The 24,870-nt window shown below is 46.1% G+C and overlaps 1 protein-coding gene across 1 annotated transcript in view; it reads right to left on the reverse strand.

Moving 5' to 3' along the window:
* BRD10 (bromodomain containing 10) overlaps positions 1 to 24,870 on the reverse strand; it is a 41,990-nt gene that overhangs the window by 16,523 nt on the left and 597 nt on the right. The window contains exon 2 of the mRNA XM_069961941.1: positions 1,945 to 2,139. Within this exon, the coding sequence (XP_069818042.1) occupies positions 1,945 to 2,139 (195 nt within the window). The remainder of the gene's footprint in view (positions 1 to 1,944; positions 2,140 to 24,870) is intronic.

The raw sequence follows: 24,870 nt of genomic DNA on the forward strand, positions 1-24,870 counted from the left end.
TACATGCAAGATCTCGCTTCGTTGGGTTAGCATGATTCTTTAAAAAGGTTAGGAATCAACCCAGAACTACACAGGAGGCCAATGGTGGGCAATGACCTGAAGAGAGATAGGACCATAGACTCAAAGAATACAGTTAGTAACACACTACACAGTCATGGAATAAAATCCTGCACTGCTCATGCAGGCGTATGTCCAGGCCATTTGAAGTTCACCAATGACCATTTGGATGATTTAGAGGAGGCAAAGTAGAGGGGTATGTCACCAGATGAGACCAAAATAAAGCTTTTTTATATCAAATCCACTTGCCATGTTTGAAGGAATAAGAAGGAGGAGTACAACTCCACGAACACTGTTCCAACTGTAAAGCATGAAGGTGGAAACATCATACTTTGGCGATGCTTTTCTGCAAAAAGGACAGGACGACTGCACCATTTTGAAGGGAGAATGGATGGGGCCATGTATCACAACATATGGGCCAACAACCTCTTTCCCTCAGTAAGAGCACTGAAGATGGGTTGTGACTGGGTCTTCCAGCATGACAATGACCCAAAGCACACAACCAGTGCAACTAAGGAGAAACTCTGTAAGTAGCATTTCAAAGTCCTGGAGTGGCCTAGCCAGTCTCCAGACCTGAACTCGATATAAAATCTTTGGAGGGAGTTAAAACTCAATGTTGCTTAGCTATAGCTCCGAAACAAATATAAGGTTCTGTTTTTCTATTGTAGCAAATACTTATTTCATGCAATACAATGCAAAATAATTATATAAACAAAATGTGATTTTTAGTTTTTTTCTTCTATAGATTCTACCTCTATCACAGTTGAAGTGTACCTACGATAGAAACTAAAGACAGCTCCATTTCTTTCTTATTATCTTAGGATAGATATATGTTTATCACAGGTATGTTTGAACTCATCTACTGTAGACTCACCAACCACATTTGCTTAAAGTTTGTTCCAAGCATCTACTAATCTTTTGTTGTTTCTGAACTTTCCCACAACTAACCTCAGATTATGTCCTCTTGTTCTTGTGTTCAGTTTTGTATTAAAGGGGTATTCCACTCAAACATAATTCTTGATATGTTGCTGCCCATGGTGAGACTAACATTTGCTTCCATACTTGTTATTATCTATTCATTTTCCTTCCCCCAGTTCTCAGCTGCTGCTTTCTGCTGAAAATATAAAAATCTGTGCGTAAGCTTTTCTCTCTGCCTCCACCTCCTCCCCCCTCCCTTCTGAGACAGCTGATGTAAACAAGTGCGTGACTGGTTGGCTTTATCTGCAACATTGTAGCTTCTTTGTAATGCTGGCAAGGTTAATCACAGTGAGTTCACCAGCAACTGGACCTCAGAATAACCCTCCCAGCATTGCAAAGAAGCTACAATGTTACAGATGAAGCCTCCCAGGGCAGGTCTCAGAATGGGGGGGGGGGGGCACAGAGAGAAAAGCTCACACACAGATTTTTATGTTTGCAGTAGAAAACAGCAGTTTAGAACTGGGGGAAAGAGACTAAATAGATAACAACAAGTGTGGAAGGAATTGTTAATCTCACCATGGGCAGCAACATACTAAAAGATATGTTTGAGTGGCATACCCCTTTGAGGCAAATATATTTTTGCGCACATTTAGACCATTCGGATTTCAAATGTTTATTTACATAAACTGTAGTGACAACTAAAATGTGTGATGTATTATTCACCTACTTTATAGGTTTCCACTAGTAAAAACAAGTACTCTATAAGCAGAGAAAGACTGTCCATTACGTAAATGGTTGGTTAAATTATCCCTGCGTCTATAGCTGCTCGAGACTGTAATACTAAAGGCTTATGCTTATGATGGGCCAGCAATATTTCATCAGTGGGGAACTAACTACCCTGACTCCCAGAGCCTCTTAAAGTTGGTTGTCTACAGAAATTTAAGCGAGAATTTAGTGCAACTATTGTACCTCTTTTCTTCCTTTGCTCTTAAAAACTCTGCTTGCTTTAAGACTTGCACCATTACAGATTCTACAGCCCCACTGTTTATGTTGGCCAAATGTCTTGCTGATGATCGTCGTCTAGTTGAAGTACATCCTACTTCATCCTCAGGTCTTTCACAGCTCTTAGAGGTTACTGTGGCAGATGTTTTCTCTCTCATGTTCCTAAAAAACACACAAAAAAAATTCTATCAAAGGATTTGTCATGTAGCACTGTGTAGAACATTGTTGCTTATCCCCTAGACCAGTGCTTCTCAATTCCAGTCCTCAGGCCTCACCAACAGGTCGTGTTTTGAGGATTTCCTTAGTATTTAACAGGTGATATAATTATACTCAGTGCATCAGGTATTATCACAGCTGTTCTTTGTATGGGAAATCCTCTAAACATGATCTGTTGGTGAGGCCTGAGGACTGGAATTGAGAAGCACTGCCCTAGACCAGTGATTTTCAACTAGTGTGCCGCGACACATGGTCGGGTGTGCCGCGGGGAAAGTTCCACAAACTATGGTGCCCCTGTGTTTTGTTCCCCGGCAATGCGCAGCGATCAGTGGCGGATTATAATGTGGTCAGTTGCGTGGTGCGCTGCGGCGGGCCGTGATGCACGCATCCAATCAACGTGTGCGCTACGGCCCGCCGCAGCGCACCACGCTCCATGTCTCCGCTGATTGGAGGAGCACGTCCGGGCCCTACGGGCGGCCAGTAGGTGAGGCGGACAGCAGTGGCGACCATCTCGGAGGAGGTGAGGAGGAAGGGGCGGGGAGAGAAACCTGCGGATGGGGGAGAGAAACAGGGGGGAGAGAAGTATGGTGGAGAGAAGCATGGGGGAGAAGTATGGGGGAGAAGCATGGGGGAGAAGTATGGTGGAGAGAAGCATGGGGGAGAGAAGCACAGGAGAGAAGTATGGTGGAGAGAAGTATGGGGGAGAGAAGCATGGGGGAGAGAAGCATGGGGGAGAGAAGCATGGGGGAGAGAAGCATGGGGGAGAGAAGCATGGGGGAGAGAAGCATGGGGGAGAGAAGCATGGGGGAGAGAAGCATGGGGGAGAGAAGCATGGGGGAGAGAAGCACAGGAGAGAAGCATGGGGGAGAGAAGCACAGGAGAGAAGCATGGGGGAGAGAAGCACAGGAGAGAAGCATGGGGGAGAGAAGCACAGGAGAGAAGCAGGGGGGAGAAGTAGGGGGGAGAAGTATGGTGGAGAGAAGCACAGGAGAGAAGCATGGGGGAGAGAAGCACAGGAGAGAAGCAGCGGGGAGAGAAGCACAGGAGAGAAGTATGGTGGAGAAGTATGGTGGAGAGAAGCACAGGAGAGAAGCATGGGGGAGAGAAGCACAGGTAAGAAGCAGGTGGAGAGAAGCACAGGAGAGAAGCATGGGGGAGAGAAGCACAGGAGAGAAGCAGGGGGGAGAGGTATGGTGGAGAGAAGCACAGGAGAGAAGCATGGGAGAGAGAAGCAGGGGGAGAAGTAGGGTGGAGAGAAGCACAGGAGAGAAGCAGGGGGGAGAAGTATGGTGGAGAGAAGCAGGGGGAGAAGTATGGTGGAGAGAAGCAGGGGGGAGAAGTATGGTGGAGGGAAGCATGGGGGAGAGAAGCACAGGAGAGAAGCAGGGGGGAGAAGTATGGTGGAGAGAAGCACAGGAGAGAAGCATGGGGGAGAGAAGCACAGGAGAGAAGCAGCGGGGAGAGAAGCACAGGAGAGAAGTATGGTGGAGAAGTATGGTGGAGAGAAGCACAGGAGAGAAGCATGGGGGAGAGAAGCACAGGTAAGAAGCAGGTGGAGAGAAGCACAGGAGAGAAGCAGAGGGGAGAGGTATGGTGGAGAGAAGCACAGGAGAGAAGCATGGGGGAGAAGTAGGGTGGAGAGAAGCACAGGAGAGAAGCAGGGGGGAGAAGTATGGTGGAGAGAAGCAGGGGGAGAAGTATGGTGGAGATAAGCATGGGGGAGAGAAGCACAGGAGAGAAGCAGGGGGGAGAAGTATGGTGGAGAGAAGCATGGGGGAGAGAAGCACAGGAGAAAAGCAGGGGGGAGAAGTATGGTGGAGAGAAGCACAGGAGAAAAGCAGGGGGGAGAAGTATGGTGGAGAGAAGCACAGGAGAGAAGCAGGGGGGAGAAGTATGGTGGAGAGAAGCATGGGGGAGAGAAGTATGGTGGAGAGAAGCACAGGAGAGAAGCATTGGGGAGAGAAGCACAGGAGAGAAGCATTGGGGAGAGAAGCACAGGAGAGAAGCAGGGGGGAGAAGTATGGTGGAGAGAAGCACAGGAGAGAAGCATGGGGGAGAGAAGCACAGGGGAGAAGTATGGTGGAGAGAAGCTCAGGAGAGAAGCATGGGGGAGAGAAGCACAGGAGAGAAGCAGGGGGGAGAGGTATGGTGGAGAGAAGCACAGGAGAGAAGCATGGGAGAGAGAAGCAGGGGGAGAAGTAGGGTGGAGAGAAGCACAGGAGAGAAGCAGGGGGAGAAGTATGGTGGAGAGAAGCAGGGGGGAGAAGTATGGTGGAGAGAAGCAGGGGGGAGAAGTATGGTGGAGGGAAGCATGGGGGAGAGAAGCACAGGAGAGAAGCAGGGGGGAGAAGTATGGGGGAGAGAAGCACAGGAGAGAAGCATGGGGGAGAGAAGCACAGGAGAGAAGCATGGGGGAGAGAAGCACAGGAGAGAAGTATGGTGGAGAAGTATGGTGGAGAGAAGCACAGGAGAGAAGCATGGGGGAGAGAAGCACAGGAGAGAAGCATGGGGGAGAGAAGCACAGGAGAGAAGTATGGTGGAGAAGTATGGTGGAGAGAAGCACAGGAGAGAAGCATGGGGAGAGAAGCACAGGTAAGAAGCAGGTGGAGAGAAGCACAGGAGAGAAGCATGGGGGAGAGAAGCACAGGAGAGAAGCAGGGGGAGAAGTATGGTGGAGAGAAGCATGGGGGAGAGAAGGACAGGAGAGAAGCAGGGGGGAGAAGTATGGTGGAGAGAAGCACAGGAGAGAAGCATGGGGGAGAGAAGCACAGGAGAGAAGCAGGGGGGAAAGGTATGGTGGAAAGAAGCACAGGAGAGAAGCAGGGGGGAGAAGTATGGTGGAGAGAAGCACAGAAGAGAAGCATGGGGGAGAGAAGCACAGGGGAGAAGCAGGGGGAGAAGTATGGTGGAGAGAAGCTCAGGAGAGAAGCATGGGGGAGAGAAGCACAGGAGAGAAGCAGGGGGGAGAGGTATGGTGGAGAGAAGCACAGGAGAGAAGCATGGGAGAGAGAAGCAGGGGGAGAAGTAGGGTGGAGAGAAGCACAGGAGAGAAGCAGGGGGAGAAGTATGGTGGAGAGAAGCAGGGGGGAGAAGTATGGTGGAGAGAAGCAGGGGGGAGAAGTATGGTGGAGGGAAGCATGGGGGAGAGAAGCACAGGAGAGAAGCAGGGGGGAGAAGTATGGTGGAGAGAAGCACAGGAGAGAAGCATGGGGGAGAGAAGCATGGTGGAGAGAAGCTCAGGAGAGAAGCATGGGGGAGAGAAGCACAGGAGAGAAGCAGGGGGGAGAGGTATGGTGGAGAGAAGCACAGGAGAGAAGCATGGGAGAGAGAAGCAGGGGGAGAAGTAGGGTGGAGAGAAGCACAGGAGAGAAGCAGGGGGAGAAGTATGGTGGAGAGAAGCAGGGGGGAGAAGTATGGTGGAGAGAAGCAGGGGGGAGAAGTATGGTGGAGGGAAGCATGGGGGAGAGAAGCACAGGAGAGAAGTATGGTGGAGAAGTATGGTGGAGAGAAGCACAGGAGAGAAGCATGGGGGAGAGAAGCACAGGAGAGAAGCATGGGGGAGAGAAGCACAGGAGAGAAGTATGGTGGAGAAGTATGGTGGAGAGAAGCACAGGAGAGAAGCATGGGGAGAGAAGCACAGGTAAGAAGCAGGTGGAGAGAAGCACAGGAGAGAAGCATGGGGGAGAGAAGCACAGGAGAGAAGCAGGGGGAGAAGTATGGTGGAGAGAAGCATGGGGGAGAGAAGGACAGGAGAGAAGCAGGGGGGAGAAGTATGGTGGAGAGAAGCATGGGGGAGAGAAGGACAGGAGAGAAGCAGGGGGGAGAAGTATGGTGGAGAGAAGCATGGGGGAGAGAAGCACAGGAGAGAAGCATTGGGGAGAGAAGCACAGGAGAGAAGCAGGGGGGAGAAGTATGGTGGAGAGAAGCACAGGAGAGAAGCATGGGGGAGAGAAGCACAGGAGAGAAGCAGGGGGGAAAGGTATGGTGGAAAGAAGCACAGGAGAGAAGCATGGGAGAGAGAAGCAGGGGGAGAAGTAGGGTGGAGAGAAGCAGGGGGGAGAAGTATGGTGGAGGGAAGCATGGGGGAGAGAAGCACAGGAGAGAAGCAGGGGGGAGAAGTATGGTGGAGAGAAGCACAGGAGAGAAGCATGGGGGAGAGAAGCACAGGAGAGAAGCATGGGGGAGAAAAGCACAGGAGAGAAGCAGGGGGGAGAAAAGCACAGGAAAGAAGCAGGGGGGAGAAAAGCACAGGAAAGAAGCAGGGGGGAGAAAAGCACAGGAAAGAAGCAGGGGGGAGAAAAGCACAGGAAAGAAGCAGGGGGGAGAAAAGCACAGGAAAGAAGTATGGTGGAGAGAAGCACAGGAGAGAATCCGGGGGGAGAAGTATGGTGGAGAGAAGTACAGTAGAGAAGTAAGGGGGAGAAGTATGGTGGAGAGAAGTATGGTGGAGAGAAGCACAGGAGAAAAGCACAGAGAGGAGAAGAAAACAGGCCCAGGTTTCACACTGAGTGAGTATAAATACATTCAGAATCTATATTATTAACTATATGTATAATATGTACTGTTTTAGTGTCATTTTGTGCCATTTTGGTTGGTGGTGTGCCCCGGGATTTTTTAAGTATACAAAGTGTGCCGTGGCTCAAAAAAGGTTGAAAATCACTGCCCTAGACAACCCTTGCCATACGGATACGGCAAGGGCGCCTGTGACCAGATGACCCATGCCGTACCCCTATGTGTTCTACAGCACTATGAAGCAAGCTCAGGAGCTGAGCTTGTTAATTACAGGCTGCAGAGATTGCGCTGCAGCCCGTCCTTAACCCCTTAAATGCCACAGCATTTAAATGTAATTTAAATGAGAAGCTCCTGTCACCTACTGATCGGGACCTCCGTAGTGTGATTCCAGGTGTCCTGATCGCAGGCAGGCTCTATGAGAAGAGCAATGATAATACTGATCAATGCTATGCAATGGCATAGCATTGAACAGTGCATGCAATCTAATGATTGCAGGTAATAGTCCCGTAGGGGAACTTTAAAAAATATTATACTAAAGCCCCTCCCCCAATAAAAGTTAAAACCACCCCTCTTTACAACTATACTAATAAAACATATAAACATAATAAAACAAATAAACAAGTTATACAGTAGCACACGTAATTGTCTGATCTAATAAAATATTTAACAATAGTGTTCCCACACAGTGAACAGTGTAAATGAAAAGGGAAAAAACACCAGGTTCGATAATTTTTTGTTACATTGTATATAAAAAAATTGTAAAAAGTGATCAAAATGTCCGATCTACACAAATATGATACTAAAAAAAAAAATTAGAGATCATGGCGCATGGCTACAGTGCTAACCACTGAACCACGGTGCTGTCTTTTTAATTATTTTTTATAAATAAATCAGTTTTGCCATATGTACTAAGACTTCCTATGTTTAGACTCTTGGGGCACTAGCACACTGAGCAAAAGAGGATAAATTTATGAGTGTAGTCCGCGCGGTGGATTCCGCTCAAAATTCAGCCTGTCCTTTTTTTTTCTATGGGATTTCTATGGCACCTCTCCTCTCCGCTCAAAGAATGGACATGGGGGAGAAAAAAAAAACACACAGGAAGAGCTGTGTTTTTCATGATAACTAAAAAGAAAAAAATGCCTGTAAATTACAAACTTGCTTTCTTTCATATCTACTGTTGATTTAGTTTTTGAATCTTATAACAGTGACAATTGGAATCAATGTTATACACTGTATGGCCACTAGGAGTCTCCCTTCCTGTCAAACTGCTGTCCATGTTTCCTCTGCTATATACTGTAATTAGCCCCTCAGTTGATATACAACCTGCTTGATAAACAACTGATCACAACTCCTGTTGATTTCTTTAAGAAAACTTTTTCACAGCAGGTAAACCTTTACCCTTTCATGATAAGGCTAATTTAGGGCTTAAAGGGCTTTTACAAAAAAAACACTTCTATCTTCTTTCTTGCATAGCTCTTTCTGCACAGACTCACCCACGGAAGTGATTAAATGTTCATAGCGTCAGGTTCTCTCAGTTACACTTTTGTTCTTTTCCCGCTCCCATCTGAGATGTAGGTCACGTGATCTCTGTCTCTGTGGGCTGACCAATTACACACTAACCTGGCTCGAAGGGACATTACAACTCTCTGCTCTCTTGAGATCCTGCTGTAGATCGGACTTATCGGAAAACCTGAGAGCACTCCCAGCTGCAGATGCTGGTGGTGGGTATACTGTATTACCCCCCCCCCCCCCCACACACACACACACACACACATACACACACACACCCACCCACAACCACAGGCAAGAAGCATTAGGCTGTACTCACACGTTCCGTGTTCCGTGCGGAGCACGGACGTCGAATGCCTGTAACATGAGGCATTGAGCATATTGCACCCAAAGCTGTAACTATGCCCCCTGGCAACGAGCACATGGAACCCAGAGAACAAACTTTCCCCTTTGGCAATGTGCATTTTCTTCTATCTGTTTTTGTTTTTAAGGGACCTGTATCCCGAGAACTACCTCAGATAACTTTTCTTTTTTTAATAAAATGGTCAACGAGGGGTGTAGGGGTGTTTTTATTTTCAATAAAATTTCAAATTCTCTGGCATTTTTTATGTTCTTATACTTTGCTTGCTTAGTAGTGGAAGCTGTCTAATACAGTGCTTCTCAAACTTTTACTGGCAGAGCCTCACCCAACAGACCAAGGCAATGCCTGGGCCTCACCACACTGACCAAGAGGGTTCCTGGGCCTCACTATGTGTGGTAAAAGTCCATTTAAAAGCTGAAAATATTTCTAGGGCTACCTTTCACCCGTCTCCCAAGCTCTATATACTAAAAAAGCAAGTACAAAATAAATAAAAATAAAAATTTTGTGAAAAATGACTCCACAGCTGGGCCTCATCAACATCTAGGGGGCGCCTCACAGTTTGAGAAGCACTGGTCTAATAGATGGCATTCGTCACTAAGTAAGGGTTTAGTGTTAGCCCATAATGTGGCTAACACTAACCCCTGCATTATTACCCCAGCGCCCACTGCCACAGGGGTACTCGGAAGAATGGGCTACCATCGGCCCCAGAGCATCATAAAATAGCATTCCTGGTCTGGAACTGTAGCAGGCTGGTAATATTAGGCTGGGACGGGCCAAATACATGTCGCTTCCCACTCTAGTATTACAAGGCTGTTGCTGTTTGGATTCTGCCAAGCTGGTTGTTGAAAAAAGGGGGAAACCTACACTTTATTATTTATCTAAATCTAACTGCATACATTTGTCTATCATTCTATACATCTATCTATTCATTCTATATGAATGAATCTATAGCAGTAGATCTTTGTATAGATGTATCTATCTGATAGATGGATTAAGAGATACAGCTAGATCTATCTATCTCCTATCTACCTTTCCATCTTTCTTTCAACATGTCTTACTATTTCTGTACCTATCATTATTTATCTATATTTATTTTCTCTCAAAAATATGTGCACAATAAATGGTACAGCATAGGGACAGGAGGTTACAGATAGGCAAGATATGTGCTTTGAACGTATATAATACTATATGTAATGATTTCACTAATTACTATTGTCAGGGCTTGGTCTTTTCTGACAGGGCTACTTTCTTTCAGTTGAAGCTTCAGTTGCACAGTAAAAAGTCCTGTGTTTAATTTGCAACATAGTAATAACAAGCAGTGGGCAGGAAAGAAAGCTAAGGGGGTGGTACGTGAACGGAAGCATTGCATGATGGGAAATAAAGTTGGCTGGCGAGGAGGACTGGATTAGATTTTTTGGTGGGGAACAATACCACTTTAGGCACCAGATTAAATTTTTCAAATCTGAAATGGTTCCCTGTGACATCCCAAATGTCTCCAGGGCTAGGATTGCCCATGGATGCATGAGTAATGTCAGAGGGAGACACAGTGATGCTAAACTCATTCACCTCAGCATTGCTGCATCCCGCCCTTTCATCCCTTCCCAGAACTAGGAAGTGAGAGTGAGACCGAACATGTGGAGAGATTAAAAAAACTCTTTAGGGTATATTCACACGAACGGACTCGCTGCGAGTCCGGCAGGTCCTGGCAGTCTGAACGACCGCAGCGAGTATGTAATTCTACCGCCCTTAACCCCTTCTGCTCCGCCCGGCTCCCCCGCTGTAAGCATACATTACCTCTCTCCTTGCTGCACGGGTCCGGCGTCCTGCTCTCCCGTCTGGCCAATCAGTGGCTGCGGCTGGCCAACACACTGATTGGCCGGACGGGAGAGCAGGATGCCGGACCTGTGCAGTGAGGAAAGGTAAAGTATGCTTACAGCGGGGGAGTCGGGCGGGAGCAGAAGGGGTTAAGGGCGGTAGAATTACATACTCGCTGCGGTCGTTCAGACTGCCAGGACCTGCCGGACTCGCAGCGAGAATGTCGCTGCGAGTCCGTTCGTGTGAATATACCCTTAGGCTGCGTTCACACTACGTATATTTCAGTCAGTATATGTATATTTCAGTCAGTATGGCAACCAAAACCAGGAGTGGATTAAAAACACAGAAAGGATCTGTTCACACAATATTGAAATTGAGTGGATGGCCACCATTTAATGGCAAATATTTGCTGTTATTTTAGAACAACGGCTGTTACATTGAAATAATCGCCGTTATTTACTGTTATATGGCGGCCATCCACTCAATTTCAACATTGTGTGAACAGATCCTTTCTGTGTTTTTAATCCACTCCTGGTTTTGGTTGCCATACTGACTGAAATATACTGACTGAAATATACGTAGTGTGAACGCAGCCTTAGGCTAGGTTCACACTATGTATATTTGAGGCTGTATTTGTGAGGCTGTATAGCAACCAAAACCAGGAGTGGATTGAAAACACAGAAAGGCTCTGTTCACATAATGTTGTAATTGAGTGGATGGCCATCATTTAATGGCAAATATTTGCTGTTATTTTAAAACAACGGCTGTGGTATTGAAATAATGGCCGTTATTTACTGTTATATGGCGGCCATCCACTCAATTTCAACATTGTGTGAACAGATCCTTTCTGTGTTTTCAATCCACTCCTGGTTTTGGTTGCTATGAGGACCTGACATGAGGACCAAATACAGCCTCAAATATACATAGTGTGAACCCAGCCTTATAGTGAACTACACAAAAATTAGGCCCTCCCAAATATTGCATTATTGTGTGTGTGGTGGTGAGGGGTTCAATTCATCCAACAAATAATATACTTTTTGGTTTTTGTTTTATATGTTTATGGTGAAGTAAAAGGTGTCATTACAAAGTGCAATTGATTCCGCAAAAAAATAAGCCCTCATACAGCTCTGTACATGGAAATTTTGAAAAGTCATGACTTTTAGAAGGCAAGGAGAGAAAAACAAAAAATGAATATTGGATGTTTTGACAAGATCAAAATAGGCTGTATCATTAACGGCTATTTCCATCTCAACTAACAGAGTTAATCTTATATGACTTGTCAAGTTTTTGCAAATACATTAAAGGGCTAAAATAAACGTTATACCAGCTCCCCTCCTGGAAACTAACAATTACTTCAAGTACTTGCCATTATCTTTTGAGCCTCCCTCCCCCAGTTCTAAGGCGGTTGCTTTGTGCTGAATACACAAAAAACTGTGTGTGAGCTGTTAACTCCTCCTCCTCCAATGTAAACAGTGTCCCTGCCAAGCTGATTCTATACTCTGTAATGCTGGGAGGGTTAATCTGAGGTCAAGCTTCTGACCTCACTGTGATTAACCCTACTGGTATTAAATAATGCAGAGACAACTATTACATGTGTTTATATGAGCCATTGTGAAAGTGAAGGGGGGGGGGAGACACAGTGAACAGCTCACACACAGTTTTCCGCATCTTCAGCAGAAAGCAGCAGGCTCAGAACTGGGAGAAGGAGACTGAAAAGATAATAACATATGGAAAGAAGTGTTAGTCTCGAGGAGGGGGGATGATAAAACATGTATTTTACCTGAGAGAAATACCCCTTTAAATTAGCAAACTTGTCCCCTTCTCCTGATATGTCTGCTCTTTTCCTTTCATTGTTGACAACCTGTTGTCTAGGTTACTAACCACCACTCTGCTCTAAAAGTACAGTGGTGCCTTGGATTACGAGCATAATTCGTTCTGGGACCATGCTTGTAATCCAAATCCATTCTTAAACCAAAGCAAATTTTCCCATAAGAAATCACTGAAATGCAGACAATTGGTTCCACACCCCAAAAATAATTATTTATTATTCTGAATAACATGTAAAACAAATGAAACAAACATTCAGAAACAGCAGAATATGTTATATTAGTTACTGTACAATATAGCAATCAGCATGTGGAGTATAAATGTATAGTAACTGCATAACCCTGAAAAACAGCAGCAGTTTGTAAATACAGGATGGAGCTGAAGATCCCCATAATGCAGTAGTGTAGTACAACAAGCTAGAATAGAGAAGCAGAGCTGCTGTAAGAGCTCTGTGTGGTCACATGACAGCATTGGGGAAGGGTGTATGTTCAGCATGGACCTATCAGGACTGACAGACTGCAGGAAGCATGAAGGAATGAGCAGGGCAGATGTGGGCACATACATGCAGCACTCTCTGTCTGGGGAGAGAGGGGTTACAGCTATGGAGAGATTACCTCCACAGTCCTGTCCCCTGATGTAAGCCCCAGCCTGAAGTGGATCTGCTATGATTTGGAAGGTGAAGGAGACTTCCTGGGTCAGAGTACAGGGCTGTAGACCCCACTATGCAGACCATGCCCCTCCCCTACTTCCCCTCCCACCCAGTACAGGGAGCTCTTACACCAAAGCAATGCTCTTAAACCGAGTCACAATTTTGAAAAACTGTGAGCTCTTAAACCAAAACACTCATAAACCAAGTTACTCTTAAACCAAGGTACCACTGTAGTTCCCTGGCTATAATGTAAATATATAGAGATATAGTGCATCTATACTGTATAATATATAAATATGTATACTACAGCTATATATACACCAGCCAGACCACTGCCTTTAGAGGATAGTGGTGGCCGGTAACCCAAACAATAAGCTGTCAACAACAGTAGGAAAAGCAGAAAGTTTGCTACTAGGGATGGTCCGAACAGAGTTCGGTTCGGGTTCGTACGAACCCGAACCCTCGGTAATGATTCCCGCTGCCTGCCCGCCCGCTCCGTGCAGCGGGCGGATCCAGCGGGAGGACTGCCTGGAAAACTGGGATACTGCCATAGCCATAAGCTGTATCACAGTTTTCCAGGCGTTCCTCCCGCTGTATCCGCCCGCTGTACGGAGCGGGCAGACAGCGGGAACCTGATACCGAGCGTTCGGGTTCATACAAACCCGAACCTCAGCAGGTTCAGACCATCCCTATTTTCTACATGAATGTATTTGCAAAAAAAATTTCAACTTGAGGAACCCTATGGAAATACTCCTTTATGCTGGCTTTACATTACCTTAAAGCGACTCTATACCCACAATCTGACCCCCCCAAACCACTTGTACCATCAGATAGCTGCTTTTAATCCAAGATCTGTCCTGGGGTCCGTTCTGCAGGTGATGCAGTTATGGTCCTAAAAAACAAATTTTAAACTGGCAGCCCTGTGTCAAATGGCCATGGCCTACAATATCTGTGCCCTAACTTTGCACCACCCCTCCGTCCCTCCTCCCCACCCTCTTTATCATTAGGAATGCCCCTAGAACATTTTCTCCTGTCTGAACTTTGCACAGGTGCCTTAACGATCCAGCCCATGTGCCGTGCCGACACAGGTGATGAATAGGAGACAATCTGCCTGGAGCATTCCTAATGATGAGGAGGGCAGGGAGGAGGGATTGAGAGGTTGTGCCAGCCTAATGCATAAATAATCTAGGCCATGGCCGTTGGGCACAGGGCTGCCAGTTTAAAAGTTATTTTTTAGGACAATAACTGCATCACCTGCCGAACGGACCCCAGGACAGATCTTGGATTCAAAGCAGCTATCTGAAGGTACAAGCAGTTTGGGGGGTCAGATTGTGGGTACAGAGTCACTTTAAGGGTACGTTCACACTTAACGGATCTGCAGCTGATTTCATTTAAATAACTGAACATAGCATCAAATCTGCTGCGGATCTGCTGTGGATCCTGTGGGTGTGAACGCACCCTAAAACCTGGGAAAAACACCATGGCTTTTTTTGTGTTTTTTGCAAAAACCCCAGTGGCTATATGTTAGCCTGAAGTCAATGGAAGTTTATGACTTGCCTGTTTAGAATTTGTTTTTCTAAAATGCAGCATGCTGAGGGTGTGGCTTTTTTTTTTTTTTTTAAACTGTGGCGTTTTTCTCCTATAGACTAAAATGGAAGTCTTCAGCTCCACTAAAATAAAAAATGTGTTTGGCGTTTTTTAGTGGCACTTTCCTGGAAAGAAAAATCTGAAAAATCTAGGGGGTAGGGCTGGGCGATATGGCCAAAAAATAAAATCTATATTTTTTCAATATTTTGGACGATTCTCGATTTAAATCTCGATTTTTTTATTTTTTTTTGCTAAATAAACAGAACATTTTTTCTCCTTGCAGTGTAAGATACTATTTTCAATTCCAAAGAGCTTTATTGAAGTTATAATATTACATGACACAGAGTGTGAATAAACGGGGATGAGAAAACAATAGTAAGAACAATGTAAATGCACTGCAATTGCAACACTAGACCAGAAGCGTGGTCCGACAAGAAATGTATAGGCTATACAACACAGTATGTAACAATAAGCGATGAGTGAGCACTAAACTGGGTGAAATGAAATCGGCTATGAAATCGAACTAACAACAGAAATCTGAACTGTACAGACTAGGTAGCAGACGTCAACAGAACGTAGAAGGAGAGGGGGGACAGAGGTGGGAGAAGGAAGGACAGGAGGAATCATCCTGGGGGGGGGAGGGGTTAGTAAGGCCTAGCAGGTAAGGGAGCAAAAGGAGCCAAGGGCCCCAGGTGGCAGTGTATTTGGAAACGTTAGGAGGGGAAGAAGCTAGTAGGTCCTCCATATGCTGGATATGGGTGACTCCAGTGAACCACTCCACCAGGGTCGGCGGGTCCACAGACCTCCAGTTTCTAGGGATAATGGTCTTGGCCGCCTGCAATAAGTGGCACGCCAGAGACTTTTTGAATTTAGATTGAGTCATGGGAAACATGAAGAGCAGGGCAGCCTTGGGCGTGTGGGGCACCGCCACACCAGTGATGTCCGCAATAGTTTTGAGCACCACGGACCAGAGGGGCGCAAGACGGGGGCAGCCCCACCAAATGTGTGTCATGGTGCCCTCCCCCACCCCACAGAGCCAACAGGTGGTAAGATACTATTTTAATGGCGTTTGAGAAAACAACTATATTGCTTCTCACTGTAACAGTGCTCCCAAATGTAGTAGCCAAGCCAACCCTCTGAGCCCCCTATAAGTAGTTTTCCCAAATATGTGCCACTCTGTGCCCCCATATAGTATAGGAGATCTTCTTTGTGCATCTATCTAGGCAGGGTGTAGTAGTGGAGGTATAGTGGATAAGGGGTGTAGTAGCACAGGTATAGATAAGGGGTGCGGTAGTACAGGTATAGATGAGGGGTGACAGAGGGTGACTGGGGCAGCTGGGGGGACTAGGGGTGGGGGTATAGTAGTTGAGCATTTTCAGTGCATGTGATGTATAATAGTTGCAATTTTGCACAAACCTCATTTTGCACAAAAAACTAGAGACCATTTGCATCTCTCCAAAAGTGAGCAGGGCTCATGTATGGTAACATGGTGGATTTACTATAATTTATCCCAATTTCTGAAAACGACAAAGTTCTGCATGCCCTGACTGCCTAACTCTCCAGCTGTGGCAAAACTACAACTCCCAGCATGCCCTGGCACACTGGGAGTTGTAGTTTTGCAACAGCTGCAGAGCCAAAGGTTGGAGATCAGTGCCCCATAGGATGAGAGTTCCCATGACACACATAATGTATCCTCACAAATGTGACATTTGATCCATCACAGGCACAGTAAGTCATGCACTACATGTATTATGCAGGCAGTGGCTGATATATGTATATACCTCTGAGGGCGCTGTACCGGGCCAGCCTACGAGGGTCTCCCCCTGCACACTGTCAGCCCCCGGCTCTCACATCCTGCAGCGCTCTGTAAGCGGACTGCTCGACACTCTGCGCCTCCCGCTCGACACTCAAAGGTGCGCCGCACTTCCCCCACCCGGCACCTTCCCTTCCGCCCGACCGACACCTCACCGCACTTCCCCGACCGGCACCTTACCTCCCGCCCGACACTGCGCGCCGTGCCGCCTGCTTAACCTGCACCTCCCGCCCGACACTATGCTGCGCTGCACCTCACTGCTCGGACCGCAATGATTTTTTGTAAAAATCGAATTTACGATTTTCACAAAAAATCTAATCGATTCTAACCTTCTTGGCGAATTAATCGAATTAATTCGATTAATCGCCCAGCCCTAGTAGGGGGGCACTTACACTTCTCAAATACCAGCAAGGAAGGAGGTTAAGATTGGTATTGCCCCCAGGGGATTAAGTATGAATGCAATGTGTCTTCACTTAACCCATGATGTTCCAGACTGTAAGATGCTGCAAGGTGTATAACACCCGCCAAAATGATGGGTGTTCTGCTCCTGCTTTTTTGTGTCCGCCTTTTGTTTTTCAGATATCAGTATCCAGAAAATTAAATCGGATTCGGTGGACTATGTCGATGACCAGCGTTTAGTCTTGTTTTTATAAAATGGTCAACGAGGGGTGTGGGGCGATGTTATTTTGTGAATAAAACATTTATTTACAATTGTGTCTTTTATTATTTACAGGCTTAGTAGTGAAAACTGTCTGATAGACAGCATCCATTACTGAGTCAGGGGGTTAGTGTTAGCTGGTAAAAATGGCTAACACTAACCACCCACCACCACACCTGGGGTACTTGAAAGAGCTGGGTGTCAGTAGTCCTGGAAAGTCAAAATTGGCGCTCCTGGACTGGGCAGTAGCAGGGTGGTATTATTAGGCTGGGGAGGACCAAAATAAATGGCCCTTCCAACTCTGGTACTACTAGGCTGCTTCTGTTTGTTTTTTTAACCTCGCTGGTTATGGAAATAGGGGAAGCCCTACTCATTTTTTTTTTTAATCATTTTTAAAAAGAGAGTAGGGTTTCCCCCCTATTTCCAAAACCAACCAGGTTAAAAAACTAACAAAAAAAAAACAGCAGCAACTGCCTAAATGTACCAGGGTGGGAAGAGGACACTTATTTTGGCCTTCCCCAGCCTAATACCAGCCTGACACCACCCAATCCAGGAGCACCAATTGTGACACTCCGGAACTTCTAGTACCCAGTTCTTCCCAGTACCCCTGGTGCGGTGGGTACTAGGGTAATGATGGGGGGGTTAGTGTTGGCCATTTTATACCGGCTAACACTAACCTCTGACTTAGTAATAGATGCCGTCTAACAGAGAGCTTTCACTATTAAGCCTGTAAAGTAAATAAAAAAAAAAATAAACACAAGACACAATTGAAAAAAAATGTTTTATTCGCAAACTAACAGGCCCATATCCCTCATTGACCATTTTAGAAAAAAAAACACCAAAATGCTGGTGATCAATGTAGTCCACCAGATGCGACATAATCCTCTGGACACCAATATCGGAAAAACAAGAGGGGAAACAAACAAACAAAGTCTGGCACACAAGGGGTTGAGTAAGGATGCAATATAGCTACATTTAACCCCCTGGGGGCAGGGGGTTAAGTGCCCCTTGCTGGGATGGGTGCAGTGCGAGAGGGAGGGGGGCAGGGTCCATACTCACCTCCACATCTTCCTTCTTTACCAGAACCCAGCACATTTAGCATGAAGTGTACCGGGCTCTGGCTCTTTAAATCTGCTATCAACCAATCAGCAGTTGAGGTGTGACATCGCCCCAAACGCTGAGTGGCTAAGCTGACATTGCACAAGTGTCTACTCAGCCAATCAGTAGCCGATCCAGCCTGAGCCCCTAATTGGCTAAAGGTAGATAGAAGATTGGCTGTCCTGACAGCTGATGAAGCATGTCCTTACTGTACCATTGATGCATGCTGCACTTGAATAAATAAGCATAATTCATCTGTTGATTGCGGGGCTCTTCTATCTACCCGCTGCTGGACCTTTCCACCACGTGCACCACCAGCCATTTGGAGTGCCATCCATTCCACCAATACCACACTGATTGGCTGAGGACCGGGAGAAGACCGAAATTCGGGGGTAAGGTAACCCTTCCCAACTCTGTGTGCAGGGTCTGGCGTCTGCATGTGCCATAATGGCGTTTTTTTCTGGCATTTGAAAGCCAGAAAAGTGCCACAAAAATATAACAAATGTGAGTACACCCTTACATACAACTTTCTGGTAAAATGTGTTACCCAAAAACATAATTTGGCTTCTAACTTTTAGACTTTGATGCCAAGGACATTTACAATTTTTATTTTATCTAAAATGTATGCTCACACTGGGTATTCAGACAAAAGGTTAAAAATAAATACTACAGAAGCATTGAGCATTACTTACGTATGTGCTCCAGATCTGAAACCACCAAAAATGGCCCATATTTACTAAAACTTGGAAGCTAAGACAGGTACAGGTTTTATTTTACCTGAGTACTGAAAGCAGAGTGCCAATTGGGTGCAACAGGCAGCTAAGTGGTTTTGCCTAAGTTCTAAGTAAAACTGGCGCTATGTGTATCTTCCTACCTTGTTTCCCTGAAAATAAGACAGTGTTTGATCTCTTTATTTTTGTGGTTGCAAGTATTGGGACACAAATAGGGAAATACCAGGGTGGCCCCCTTTGTGTCAAACTCATTTGCGAGTTTTGGGACATGACAAGGGATTACCAAAGCCAGGCATCCACCCAGACAGGTGTTTTGGGGTATTGCCTCATCATAAGTGTGGAGTAGGATTCTGGCTAACGGGGGCAATGAAAAGTAGACAAAATAAAACAACAAATCACTAAGCTTAGGGAAATCAGCAAAAAAATCTGATGGAGTACTGATTCAAGAGTCTTCATTGATACTTTGTCCCCTATACAATTTGAATATGCAAGAATATGTTCCCAAAGATGCAATAGGTCTTATTTCTTTATGAAGAAGAATTCACATGTCAGATGCACAGCAGGGACAGAGCGTACAGTATGGCGGCTTCCGGCCACCAGGGGGAGCTCACCACATAACACTCATGCAGCACAGCAGGGGCACCGTACGATATGGCGGCAGGTGATGGGATAACGGCGGACTGTATGCAGCTCCACCCCTGGCCATAGGCGACAAAATGGATGGCAGCATGCGACAGGCCTCTTGATGCCTTGCCTGCACATTTACAAGTGACGGCCAACATTGGGGTTGAAGGCAGGTGACTGTCTTCATGTCCTGCACGCAGCTGCTCTGCAACGGATCGTTAGGGGAAGGGACAACAGCGGCAGGCTATAAAGAATCATAGCTGCATGCCCTGGTATTCTATTCAGCTTCCAAACAAAAATTTAGCTAGGTCTTACTTTTGGGGGAGGCCTTATATTTAGCAATTCAGAAAAACCTCTACTAGGTCATATTTTCAGGGGATGTCTTATTTTCATGGAAACAGGGTGTCAGTATCACTGCGTTATTCCCCACCTGTCATCTCCTCTGCCTGTGGCATCCTGCATCACAAGGCAGCATGGTGTAAACACATTTGATTCTTCCTTAACCCTTAGAGGACCCGGCCAATTTAAATTTTTGCATTTTCGTTTTTCCCTCCTTGTGCTTAAAAGGCCAAAGCACTTGCATTTTTTTACCTAGAAACCCACATGAGCCCTTATTTTTTGCGCCACTAATTGTACTGCAATGACAGGCTGAATTTTTTCATTAAGTACACTGCAAAACCAGAAAAAAATTCAAAGTGTGGTGAAATTGATAAAAAAAAACGCATTTCTTTTATTTGTTTTTTTTTTGTTTTTACAAAGTTCGCTCTGGGGTAAAAATGACTTGTTATATATGTTCCTCAAGTCATTACGATTACAACAATATATAACATGTATAACTTTCATTGTATCTGATGGCCTGTAAAAAATTCAAACCATTGTTAACAAATTTATGTTCCTAAAAAATGCTCCATTCCCAGGCTTATAGCGCTTTTATCCTTTGGTCTATGGGGCTGTGTCAGGTGTCATTCTTTGCGCCATGATGTGATCTTTCTATCAGTACCTTGATTACACATATGCGACTTTTTGATCTTTTATTACAATTTTTCTGGATTTGATGCGACCAAAAATGCGCAATTTTGCACTTTGGGATTTTTTTGTGCTGACGCCGTTTACCGTGCGAGATCAGTAATGTGATTAATTAATAGTTCGGGCGATTACGCACGCGGCGATAGCAAACATGTTTGTTTATTTATTTGTTTATTTTTATTTATAACATGGGAAAAGGGGGGTGATTCTGACTTTTATTAGGGGAGGGGGCTTTTTACTAATAACCACACTTTTATTTTAACTTTTATGGTGTGTTCACACCTACAGGATCTGCAGCTGATTTTCTGCAGCAGATTTCATTTAAATAACTGAACACAGCATTAAATCTGCTGCAGATCCTGTAGGTGTGAACGCTCCCTTACAATTATACTAGAAGCCCCCCGGAAGCAATCGAGTGCCGAGCCGGGATCAGCGCCATTATGGCGCTGACCCCGGAAGGGGTAAGATGTGTGGATCGCTCCTCCGGGACAATGTACGGGTACGTCCAGGGTCGCCTAAGGGCTAAAGTGTCACTGTCGTGATTTTTTTTTTTTTTTTTTGCAGGAATCAATAGTCCAGGCAATTTTAAGAAACTTTGTAATTGGGTTTATTAGCAGAAAAATGAATTTTTATCATGAAAAAGCAGTTTGAAGCTCTCCCCCTGTCTTCATTGTTCTCCTATGGAGAGAGGGAAAAGAGACACCAAAATAGAACAACAAAGAGTTATTTAAAAGCTACATTACCCTCTGTCCTCTCTCCTCTGATGTCAGCACTGACCTCTCTGACCTCTGAATTGCACTCTGAATAGCTTCCCTGCTTAGGAATCCTTTGTTCTCTGTTTTCTGCTGCCGACATTTCTCTTCCGTCTCTTCCCCCCCCCCTCTCCCCTCTTCATAGAACAGACAGGATGCATCTGATTGAGATTTTCTGATTCTGAGCAGTGGATGACAGAAAGGAGAGGAGGGGGGGACCTGGGAAAAGGCTTTTTAAATGCAGATAATGGCATATTTGCCTAATAAACCCAATTACAAAGTTTCTTAAAATCTCCTGGACTATTGATTTCTGCAAGATAAAAAATTCATGACAGTGACTCTTTAACCCTTTGAGGACCAGGCCCAAAATGACCCAGTGGACCACGCAAATTTTGATCTTAGTGTTTCCGTTTTTCCCTCCTCCCCTTCTAAGAGCTCTAGCACTCTCAGTTTTTTATCTACAGGGCCATGTAAGGGCTTATTTGTTACAGGAATAGTTGGACTGTGTAATGGCGTCATTCATTTTACCATAACATGTATGATGGAATTCCAAATATATTATTTATGAAGATATAAATTGGTGAAATTGCAAAAAAGAATGCAATATGGTAACGTTTGGGGGGTTCCTGTGTCTACGTAATGCACTATATGGTAAAAGCGACATGATACTATTATTCTATAGGTCAGTCCGAACACAACCATATGCAGGTTTACACAGATTCTCTAATGTTATAAATTTTTTTAAATTAAATCCTTTTTTTTGGCAATTAATTATAAATAAAATGGGCCTATTGTGACACTTATAACTGTTTTATTTTTTCACCTACGGGGCTGTATGGGGTGTCGTTTTTTCCGCCATGATCTCTAGTTTTTATTAATACCATATTTGTGAAGATCGGACGTTTTGATCACTTTTTAGTATTTTTTTTATATATAATGTAACATAAAATCCGCGCACTTTTTTCCCTCTTTCCCCTCCGCGCACTTTTTTCCCTCTTTCCCCCCCACCTGCCCCCACCTGCTATGAAGCACGCTCTGCTCCGGAGCACGCTTCATAGCGGGAGAAACACCCAGGGCGTACAGTTACGCCCTAGGTCGTCTGGGGACAGACTTCCATGGCGTAACTATACGCCCTGGGTCGTCTAGGGGTTAAATTTACCAATAAAGACATATGTGTATATGACAGGATGAAAAGTAGATAGTGATGTACACTGTAGAGGCTGGTCAGAGGTGATGAGGCGATGGCATCCAGCAAAGGTACCCTGAAGCCACCGCTAATATAGTGTTATCACCAATATTACCAAGAATTTCTGTGATGAAACAAAATGTCACAAATTTCCCATTAAAATCATTGTGGTTCAGATTTTAAAGTGACTGTACCACCAGGCCCAGGCTGAAGCACTTGAGCCGACCCACCCTTAGGGCTCGTTCACACAGAGCAAAAGCAGCTGAATTTCTGCGCTGAATCAGCGCTGAAATTTTAGCTGTTAAAATAGGTGCAGAGCTAATTTCCATTGTGTTGAATGGAAATTCTGCTCTGCAGTTCACACGGTGGAATTTCCGCACTGAACTAATCCGCTTTCCGCCAGAAGAATGAACATGTTCATTCTTCCGCTAGCGGAAGCCTATACAAATCAATGGGGCTCTGATTTTCTGTTGCAGCGCGGAATACAAGCGGAAATTACGCACGGAATCAGCGCGGAAATGGGGAAAAAAGGGGGGGAGGAGGATTCTAGTATATATTCTGGTATAGTCTAGTTTACTCGCCAAATACTCGCTGAATTTCAGCGCTAAATGCATGCGGATTCAGCGCGGATTCCTCGAGTATTCCGCGCTGAATTTGTCAAGAGCTGATTACGAGCTGAACACTTTCCTAGCGGAATATGCAGGGATTCTGCTTACATTCTGCTTATATTCTGCTCGGAATTTAGAGTCAGTTGATTTCAGCCGGAAATATTTCCTCGCGTAATCCGCCCCTTTTGCTCTGTGTGAACGTAGCCTTAGTGGGAAAAAAGCCTAGCCCCTCTATGATAGGGTTCCATTGATTCTAATGGAGTCACATCATGGAGAGGCTGGAGTTTCTTTCCACTAAGGGTGGGTCGGCCCGCCTCCAGTGCTTCAGCCTGGGCCTGGTGGTACAGTCACTTTAAAGTGCACCTGTCATAACAGCTACTGGGAATCAGAGGTGAATTCTTGAGATGAGCGAATCGCTTCCTTAGCTCGGCAGCCAGCTTTTATATTCTGTGCCACTCCTCTTCTGGTGCCTGGAAAAGATGGATCCTGTCGTGGGAAACTTCTCCCAGTTTCCCAGGACTGGATCTAGCTTTTCCCGGCACCCAGAGTGACACAGACTTCAAAGGCAGCAAACTGATAAGCCGACTGCCCAGCTAACAGAGCGATTTGCTTCTATTTTCACAGTAAATTCCACTTAGTCCCCAGAAGTTCTGGTCTCCTAGGCTATCGTAATATGTGCGACATTACATTATAGTGTTGGTATGTTCGTAGCCATAGAAACCCAAAGTGGAAAGGTTTTGCACAGTGCGTTACATTTTTTGCATCCTTCATGAAGCACTTTGTGTTATTTTCTAAAATTTTCATTCAGAGGGGGTGTAGTTAAAGTTAGCTACTTTCTTGACCAGATTTATCATGCACAATTTTTTTTGTTTTACACCAAAAAATGGTGTGCAGATTCATCAAAGCCTGTGCGCCTAATGATACATTTCTAGCAAGGTCTGTAAGTTTTTGTGCAGTATGTAAAAAGTGCACAAGCACCAAAAGAAAAAGGAAAAAAAGCGCCAATAAATAGGCCACTAGATCAGGGAAAGTGTCAGCTTGTTCTGATAGAAGGCTGGGGAAGAGCAGGACACACTTTTTGTAATGATGCAGCAGAGCCCTAAACCATCCCTACCTAGTGGTGACCCTGCTCTCTGCTGATGGGGACCACAGACACCCAGCAGGTACTGATGAGGGCCTTGCACACACCCAGCAGGTAGGGAGGGGGACAGCACCTGACAGGTGAGGGAGGAGGAGGTCAGGGGGCAGCACCTGACAGGTGAGAGGAGGGGGCAGGGGGCAGCACCTGAAAGGTGAGAGGAGGAGGAGGGGGCAGCACCTGACAGGTGAGAGGAGGAGGGGGCAGGGGGCAGCACCTGACAGGTGAGAGGAGGAGGGGGCAGGGGGCAGCACCTGACAAGTGAGAGGAGGAGGGGGCAGGGGGGCTGCACCTGACAGGTGAGAGGAGGAGGAGGAGGGGCTGCACCTGACAGGTGAGAGGAGGAGGAGGAGGGGGCGGCACCTGACAGGTGAGAGGAGGAGGAGGAGGGGGCAGGGGGCGGCACCTGACAGGTGAGAGGAGGAGGAGGAGGGGGCAGGGGGCGGCACCTGACAGGTGAGAGGAGGAGGAGGAGGGGGCAGGGGGCGGCACCTGACAGGTGAGAGGAGGAGGAGGAGGAGGGCAGGGGGCGGCACCTGACAGGTGAGAGGAGGAGGAGGAGGGCAGGGGGCGGCACCTGACAGGTGAGAGGAGGAGGAGGGGGCAGGAGGCGGGACCTGACAGGTGAGAGGAGGAGGAGGAGGGGGCGGCACCTGACAGGTGAGAGGAGGAGGAGGAGGCGGCACCTGACAGGTGAGAGGAGGAGGAGGAGGGGCAGCACCTGACAGGTGAGAGGAGGAGGAGGAGGGGCAGCACCTGACAGGTGTCACAGCCATGGCAGCC

The sequence above is a fragment of the Dendropsophus ebraccatus genome, chromosome 3 (genome assembly GCF_027789765.1).
Source record: "Dendropsophus ebraccatus isolate aDenEbr1 chromosome 3, aDenEbr1.pat, whole genome shotgun sequence".
In the NCBI taxonomy this organism is placed as follows: Eukaryota; Metazoa; Chordata; class Amphibia; order Anura; family Hylidae; genus Dendropsophus; species Dendropsophus ebraccatus.